At 42.2% G+C, this 8,723-nt stretch overlaps 1 protein-coding gene across 4 annotated transcripts in view; it reads right to left on the bottom strand.

Annotated features, from left to right (window-relative positions):
• Positions 1 to 37: 37 nt before the first annotated feature.
• The window catches only part of PFKFB1 (6-phosphofructo-2-kinase/fructose-2,6-biphosphatase 1), a 40,482-nt gene continuing 31,796 nt past the window's right edge, over positions 38 to 8,723 (bottom strand). Inside the window, exons 8-15 of one of the 4 annotated variants that reach the window (XM_067464148.1) lie at positions 7,817 to 8,024; positions 6,343 to 6,489; positions 4,485 to 4,589; positions 4,121 to 4,250; positions 3,686 to 3,748; positions 2,159 to 2,223; positions 694 to 831; positions 38 to 223 (exon numbers count right to left, since the gene is read on the bottom strand). In XM_067464148.1, coding sequence (XP_067320249.1) covers positions 164 to 223; positions 694 to 831; positions 2,159 to 2,223; positions 3,686 to 3,748; positions 4,121 to 4,250; positions 4,485 to 4,589; positions 6,343 to 6,489; positions 7,817 to 8,024 — 916 coding nt within the window. In that variant the 3' untranslated portion in view covers positions 38 to 163. The remainder of the gene's footprint in view (positions 224 to 693; positions 832 to 2,158; positions 2,224 to 3,685; positions 3,749 to 4,120; positions 4,251 to 4,484; positions 4,590 to 6,342; positions 6,490 to 7,816; positions 8,025 to 8,723) is intronic. The other 3 variants (XM_060763299.2, XM_060763298.2, XM_060763300.2) reach the window with 3 other exon arrangements.

The raw sequence follows: 8,723 nt of genomic DNA, 5'->3' as shown, positions 1-8,723 counted from the left end.
TTTAGGGCTTTATAGGTCATGACCTGTATCAATCCATGCATTATCAGCTGGCTCAGCAGTAGCATATTAACTTTTATTTATATACTGGTCTGTGTTAATATTGGTATCTCTATGGAAGAATGGAAAGTAGTTTTTTGAATTCGTATTTTATTGAGCAGTGTGGCTAATAATGGTTGGGAACGGTGTCCAGAGCTTCTTCAGGATCTCGTGACACATCGACATTCTGCAATAAGGAAAAAGAAACAAGGTCTCAGATCTCTTCTTCCTGGTGGCTTAAGACAGACATGCCTAATGAGTCCCATCTGAAACCATTTAAATCAGTGTGGTTGAATGATTGGAGGATTAGAATGAGAATATCTAGGCTGTATTTCTTAATTCTGCCACAGAACATGGTGCACCTTGGTTTTGTCACTTGTCCCAGTATGGATCCACTGTGGGAAAATCCCTCCCCACTCTCTTAATTGCGATTTTCCAGTATCTTGTGGTTTGTCAGGCACAAAGAGGGTTTTTTTCCTAATTTGCCCCATCTGCCAGTTGGAGAGAAATTTTGATAGCCAAAGCCTCAGAAATTTCCCAGAGCTTTCCATCCACCAGATTAGTGTAAAGGCTGAGATGCGCAGCATGCCAAGTTGATCAAGGTCTAGGGTGATTGGTTTAGGTTAGTGAACCGTTTAACAATAGGGAAATCATTACCTGAAGGTCAAACAGGCAAGGGGGAGGGGGCAGGCCCAAGTCTTCCCGGCAGGGTTGTTTGGTTGGCTCAGGGCTAGCCATTGGCACGGCGCGGAAATGCCGGTTCAAAGGGGCCTGGCTAGCTTTGTGGGAAAGATGCTGAGTGTTCAGGGGGAGAGGGGAGATAAGATGAAAATATTTCAGCGGGAGCTATAGAGGTGACCTTGAACATGGTAATTTTTTTCTACTGGGTGGTCCACTCACAGGTGAGCAGGCAGGGTTAGGCATGAAACTGATAGTTCTTGCTGGGAAGCAAAGCTCATTACACCTAATGGTCTCACAGGACATTTTATAACATACTAACTGTACCCACCATGCATTGCTGTGGCCAACCTTCACTCCCTCTTTCTCTCCTTCTTTCTTTTTCTCCTTCCCTCCCTCCCTCCCTCTTTCCTTCCTTCCCTCTTTTTCTTTCCCTTCTTCTTCCTTCTCTACCTGCTTCTTTTCTCAATTCCTTTGCTCTTTGATTCCATCCTTCCTTGTCTCTTTCCTTCCTTCCCTCCCTCTTTCTCTCTTTCATTCCTTCTCTCCTTCCTTCCCCTTTTCACTTATTTCATTCTCTCCCTCCTTCTCTCTTTCCTTCCTTCTCTACTCTTCTTTCTTTCTTCATTTCTCTCCTTCTCTCCTTCCTTCCCTCTTTCACTTATTTCATTCTCTCCCTCCTTCTCTCCTTCCTTCCTTCTCTACTCTTCTTTCTTTCCTCCTTTCTCTCCTTCCCTCCTTCTCTCCCTCCTTCTCTCCTTCCTTCCTTCTCTACCTTTCTTTCCTTCTCTCCTTTCTCCCCCTCTCTCTCCTTCTTTCTTTCCTTCCCTCCTTCTTTCCCTCTTTCTCTCCTTCCTTCCTTCTCTACCTTTCTTTCTTTCCTTCTCTCCTTCTTTCTCCCCCTCTCTCTCCTTCCTTCTCTACCCTTCTTTCTTTCTTTCTTTATCTCCTTCCTTCCTTCTCTACCCTTTTTTCTTTCCTCTCCTTCCCTCCTTCTCTCCTTCCTTCCTTCTCTATCCTTCTTTCTTTCTTTCCTTCCTTCTAGCCCTCCTTTTCTCCTTCCTTCCTTCCTCCTTTCTGTGTATGTGTTTTGTGTGTATATATGCATATATGTGTATATATGTGTGTGTTTGTGCATATATATGTGGTTTTGCGCCTGTGTTGTAATGTTTTGGGGTTGTTTTTTTGCTTTTAAAGTCCCTTCTGTGTTTTTCAGTGTTTTTATGAGTGGAGGTCATTCGTCGGCCTGATAGGTGTCTTGTGTCCTAATTTGGTGTCAATTCGTCCAGTGGTTTTTGAATTCTGTTAATCCCACAAATGAAGATTACATTTTTATTTATATAGATTATTGATGCCCGGAACTCCTAATGAGAGCTACTGCAGACCCTTTCAATTAGGATCTGCAGGGAAGGATCCTATTCAACAGGGTAGGAATTCTACTTGCCTTAGGACGTTCCCGGTGTGTATTCACAGCTTCAATGTTGAGGAAAATGGATTCAACTTCGCAACCTGTCCCCAAACAGACAAATGCATTATTAACAAATGTTAGAAGGAAGTATCAAACACACCACTGTTCACTTTCTCAGCTCATACACTTCTTGAAACTAATTTGAAAGAAACTAGTAATTGCTCTAGTCAGGAACTTAGTATCTGACTTCAAGCTATCTATATTTGCTCTTTCAACAAGCTTTCAAATCACTTTGAATTAATGTATTGTTGGGAGAGAGAAGAATCTGCTTGATATGCCACAGTCAAAATGCTGAACTTGGAGGAGGAACAAATTCCCAACACCTTGGAGAGGGTGTAGTAAATTCCTTACCTGTTAGGCTAGAAAAAGCCTAGAAAAGTAGGCCCATTTTGGAAAGGGTGCCGGTGGAATCGATTTTAGTTACTCATTTCCTGAAGGGGGCATGTTTAGAAAGAGCAACTTTGGAGGGAAATGAGGAAAGACTGTAATTGGCTGAGTGAGAGTGGACGGAGCCTAACTTGGCAAAAGAAAAAAAATTGACTTTAAGGGAAGTTTTGAAACCCTGTCAGGGAGACTGAATCTGGGTGTCAAGAGAGATTGATTGTGAGTGTCAAAGAAGATGGAGCTGGGAGTTAGGAGATAGCGGAGATTGGCTAGCAGAGATAGCTAGTGGGAGGATTTCTACAGCTATTAGGGAAATAGCTGGTGGAGGAGGAGTAGAGATAGATCCATGGTTGGACTATCTGTGGAGGTGTGTTAGAATTACTTTCAGAGAGGAAATCCTGTTAGTAAATTTTGTGGAGGGAAAGAGAAGTGTTCCTGTGAAACTCAAGTCTGAACTGCTTAAAGTAACCACACACTTTTTAAGTCAGTACTCTGAAACAGCTAAGCTTTATACCTGAATTGTTCCAGTTCTCTTAAATAAACATCTTTGTTTTGTTGTTCACAACATCTGCCTCACGTGTGCCTCTGTGGGTGAAGTTTTAAAAGCAGTTTCCTGCAGCAAACAGGAGACTAATAGTGGCAGCGTATAATTTAAAGAACAATCTTTTAGTGTTACCTCAGAACACAAACCTGAAGGCTAATCCAACACACTCTTGCCTAAGATACTTCAAGTAAGCTAGGGGCTTATCAGTGCTTTTAAGTCTGGTGGCAGCCAAAAGGTTTTTCGACCAGAAGAAAGTTCTAGCTTTCCTTACAGCTTTTTGTTTTGGCTTTTAATTAAGAGAAGCCACATTTCTAAGTGGTGTTCAGCGTTTTGGAGATTTTATTTCCCAAATAAAGTCTCTTTTTTATATAAGGGGCATGTTTGAATTGGCACTTTTTGTCTTTAAAAGTAGATGCACTTGGGAGCAACACTCAGTCCTAGCTTTCTGAGAAATGTGCAGGGTTCGATTTCCTTCCAGCTTTTCTCAAAATAAACTGCTTTGATTTATAAAATTCACATGGAAGCCTTTCCCTTATGGAAATGGGCATTTTGTGCTTCTTGGATGAGACACTCACCATAGGCCACAGGCGTCAACTTGAGAACTGTGTGGAGCGGGCACTTTAGGTAAGGCAGTTCCTCTAGATAGGGAGAGAACGGCAAAATGGGTAAAAAAGAACGACTGAACAAGGGAGTCAGGGTCCCAGCTACTTATTGAGTTCCTACATGGAGTCTGTGGAATTGGAGTGGGCCAACTACAGCCATCCAGCTGTTGAACTGTCAAATGTAGCCAGCATCAGAGTGAGTGGCTGCATATGTGCATGATATGCCACGGCCAAAATGCTGAACTTGAGGAATGGTGCAGTCCAACAGCATCCAGTCAGCTTTGCAAGGACAGATAACCCTTGAGACAATTTAGACAGCCACACTGCTGTCCATACACAGCGTATCAGATGGGAAGGATAAGTTGGGAAGGGTGAGAGATACAAGGGAAGAAGAGTGGATTGTGGTACCTGCACTTTTGTCCAGGAAGTAGGCCAGGAGGCAACGCATGATAGCTTGGTGGCAGATCACCAGGACATTCTCTTGCCTTTCCAGTTCCATTATGACAGGCTCCAGTCGCTGCACCAAATCTTCATATGACTAATTAGGTGAGAAGATTAAATAAATCCGTAGGCTTCTACCACAACTTACTTTTTGTATCGCTGCTCTCTCCCAAGCTGCATATTCTCCCCTCCCAAACAATTTACTAGTTAAGTATCCTCTTGGGAAGCATCTTGATGTGTGAGATCCCACAGTACTTTTTTGTGCACATGCTAACTGAATAGGTCCAGTTCTCAAATTCAACTTTATTGAACAAATATTGAACAATTTTACCTCTCCCTTAGGATAGCGGTAGCGGTATTTGTCTTGATCTCGCAACGCAAACTCTTCAGGATGATGGTCTTGGATTTCTTCATATGTCATCTCTTCACAGACACCCTGAAATAGAGGGAAGTGAGACATTGGGTTCTTGCATGACAAAGAAAAGGTTGCTATGCCAGATGAAGGAATATGAGATGATGGAGTGTGCACATTTTGTTTCCAGCTTCCAAGGGGTAAAGTTTGGGCTCAAAGAACAGATGTTAGACATTGTATTGTCGAAGGCTTTCATGGCTGGAATCACTAGGTTCTTGTGGATTCTTTTGGGTTATATGGCCATGTTCTAGAGGCATTTTCTCCTGACGTTTCGCCTGCATCTATGGCAAGCATCCTCAGAGGTAGTGAGGTCTGTTGGAATTAGGAAAACGGGTTTGTATATCTGTGGAATGACTGGGGTGGGCAAAAAGCTCTTTTCTGCTGGAGCTAGGTGTGAATGTTTCAACTGACCACCTTCATTAGCATTAGAAGGCCTGGCTGAGCCTGGGGAAATCTTTTGTTGAGAGGTGTTAAGATGTGCCTGGTTGTTTCCTCTCTGCTGTTTTGCTGTTGTAATTTTAGAGTTTTTTAATACTGGTAGCCAGATTTTGTTCATTTTCATGGTCTCCTTTCTGTTGAAATTGTCCACATGCTTGTGGATTTCAATGGCTTCTCTGTGTAGTCTGACATGGTGGTTGTTGGTGTGGTCCAGATTTTAGACACTTTTGGCCAGTGCGGTGGAAAGTAGGATGTGAACTGATGGGTCTAGGTTAGCGACGGGTGGACCTTGGGCTCTGTCTCCCGTTTTGGGAACTAGGAATGATACTGATGGTGTGAAGAACCCTTACCTTTAGCAGCCAGAATGTAGGGCTAGCGAGGCCTAGTGACCTAAATAGTTAGAAGGTGGGCCTAGCAAAGCCCTGGTGGCCATTTTAGATTAGGGAAACAAGGAAATGCCATCTTAGGTCAGGTTTTCTTAGAGGGGGCGTGTCCTAGTCCAGGAAGCAAAGAGTGGATGGCCAGGATTGGTTAAGAATAGGGGGCGGAGCCTAGCATTCCAATAGAGGAAAAAAATGTACTTTTTGAGTTTGAGGCTTGAGTTTTGGCAGTTGGGATTTGTCAGTTGGGAGTTAGGTAGTCGTTCGGTGTTCACAGTTGGATAGTGCTAGATAGGAGAATTGGGTTAATCTTTTATAGTATTCAAGGGCTAGAGGAATTAGCCAGGAATACTGACAGTGGGAACAAGACCTTGCTTATGGTCTGTTTCTTTTATTCCTGAGGAAGGCTAGGCCAAGATTGTTTGGCTAGATTCCAGAAAGTGGGAATTTGGTTTGGAATTATTATCAGAGATTAGTTTCCTGAGATAATTTCCTGTTTGTTAACTCAAGATTTGAACCTAGTACCCATCTAAGAATTGTACATCAAACGTAACCAAAAGCTTTTGTGCCATTAACTTACAGAAACCATTACGCATTTGTACCAGAAGAGTTTAAGCCTGTTAAATAAACGTTTTATTATAGTTAACACATTACAACAGCCTGTGTGTGAACATCATTTGTACTTAAACCCTCTGAAGAAAATAAACATTAAAGTAACACAGAAGGGTGTTACTAAGTATTCTCTCCACACATATAACTCAGCCTGAATACTAAGCAATAAGGTGGCAGCGTACCCAATTGAAGAGGCCTTTTAAAACCCTCACAGTTCAGACATCATTAAAATATATCTATACACAGTTATATCTTTCCTTGTCTGATAAATTCAAATTATTTTAAAACCTTCTCTACTCCTTGGCCTTCTTCATGCACTTCATTATAGATGGCATGTTGGTTCTCACCGCATCTATCTCATTGAGTGCTTTCCACTGCTCGTAGGGTACACCCAGCGCTTCTGCTGTCTGGATTGTGCGTTTCATGTGGCTTGTCCATACCTTGAGGTCATTGATACACTGGGAACGGATGAAGCCGGACAAGGCACAGGCATACTGGCAGACAGAGAGATAAAAAAGGGGGGGAAAATACATGAGTTTTGCCATGAGTTTTGAGATTTGTAAATGCAACCCAGGATTATTGTCTGAATTGTCTCAAAGGAAAGAAAAGAAAAGAAAAATACTTACCCCTTTGGAAGAGGCCTCTGGGAATAGAAACAACCACTACCAATGTTGCTACTTGGTACCAAGAGAAAATCTATGAAGGCTCCCAAGGCCTTTTCTTTCCTGTTAATCTTTTTGTGAAATATGGATAACTATGAAGACCCTGTTCCCAACACTTCCTGATTAGAATATGCTGAAAGTGGGGGGAAATGTAGGAGACAAAGTGACAGGCTGGTAAGGAGTCTTGCTAATTTCCTTCTACCAGTTGTTGGATAGAGTAGTTCTAGTAGAACTGGGGGTGTAAAAAGAGGAGTAAACCAGCAGCTACAGCTGGGTCACAGAAGCTTATCCTCAAGATTGGGAACTCTCCTGAGTCCAAATTTCCTGTCCTATTTGATTAGGGGGTGACCACCAGCTGCCCTGCTCAGAAACCTATGTTAGATTTTTTTTCTTCTCAGATTGTGTGGTTTTTAATAATGGATTTTAATGCATATATATTTTAAATTTTAAGTTTTTAATGTATATATTTATTTTATTACTAGCTGCCCCCTGCCATGTGTTGCTGTGGCCCACATGGGGTTTGTGTGTGGGAGGTTTGGCCCAATTCTATCATTGGTGGGATTCAGAATGCTCTGTGATTGTAGGTGAACTAAAAATCCCAGCAACTACAACTCCCAAATGTCAAGATTCTATTTTCCCCAAACTCTACCAGTGTTCACATTTGGGCATATTGAGTATTTGTGTAGAGTTTGGTCCAGATCCATTATTGTTTGAGTCCACAGTGATCTCGGGATGTAGGTGAACTACAACTCCAAAACCAAAGGACACTGCCCACCAAACCCTTCCAGTATTTTCTGTTGGTCATGAGAGTTCTATGTGCCAAGTTTGGTTCAATTCCATCATTGGTGGGGTTCAGAATGCTCTTTGATTGTTGGTGAACTATAAATCCCAGCAACTGCAACTCCCAAATGACAAAATCAATTTTTTTGAGTGAAGGACATACATTGGGTTGTTAGGTGTCTTGTGTCCAAATTTGGTGCCAATTTTCCCAGTGGTTTTTTTGTTCTGTGAATACCACAAACGAACATTACATTTTTATTTATATAGATATGTCTGTTTATGTGGCATTGGATTACTGCCTATTGTAAGGCCGCTCTGAGTCCCCTTCGGGGTGAGAAGGTCAGGTAATAAATACAGTAAGTAAATAAATATAGAATACCTGTTTGCCACGCTCAGAGAGTCCTGAATCACCCCCAATGCGTCCACGCAGGTTGAGCTCACTCTCCCCGTGCCGGCTGAGGTAGATGGAGCGAGGCGTCACGTGAATGTTCATCAAGTAATAGACCGTGCGGCTTTGGATGTGGTCTTGGACCCTGTTCACCAAGTACCGACTGCCAACGTTAAAAATCTTGATGTAGGATAGGGAGCTGTGGGGAGGAGGGTGGAGAAGAACTGGGTTTACAGGCTGGAAGGGTCCCTGTGACAGTCCATTCTGGAAACCAGCATCTGAAAATCTAAGTGTTCTGTTTGTCCCAAGTTCATAATTTGTCTCAGTTTATATAAAAATAAGGCAATAATTGAGATGACCTGAAGCATTTCAAACCTTGAACAAGAGCCTATACAAATGCTGTGTGCTAGCATGTACAAAGATGTATTGGAGCTTTAGCACTAGCTCTTTAAAATTAATACTTAAAAATCACTGTCAGTTGCTGGATTTCAGATAAAGAAATTGTGGGGAAACAAACATGAAACTCCATCACTAGAAATATTAATATATTCTTCACTCCCTACTTCAACTTCCACATCTTTGTATTGTCGAAGGCTTTCATGGCCGGAATCACTTTCAACAGATAGGAGGAAACCATGAAAATGAACAAAATCTGGCTACCAGTATTAAAAAAACTCTAAAATTACAACAGCAAAACAGCAGAGAGGAAACAATCAAGGACACCTTTCAACAAAAGATTTCCCCAGGCACCCACAAGCCACACCAAAAAACCGCCAGGCCATCAAATGCTAATCAAGGAGATCAGTGGAAACATTCACACCTAGCTCCAGCAGACAAGAGTTTTGTCTCACCCTAGTCATTCCACAGGTATATAAACCCAATTTTCCTAGTTCCAACA

The sequence above is a fragment of the Anolis sagrei genome, chromosome 2 (assembly GCF_037176765.1).
Source record: "Anolis sagrei isolate rAnoSag1 chromosome 2, rAnoSag1.mat, whole genome shotgun sequence".
Taxonomy (NCBI): domain Eukaryota; kingdom Metazoa; phylum Chordata; class Lepidosauria; order Squamata; family Dactyloidae; genus Anolis; species Anolis sagrei.
Note: the sequence above shows the minus strand (reverse complement) of the source record. Positions and strands in the feature narration are given on the sequence as shown.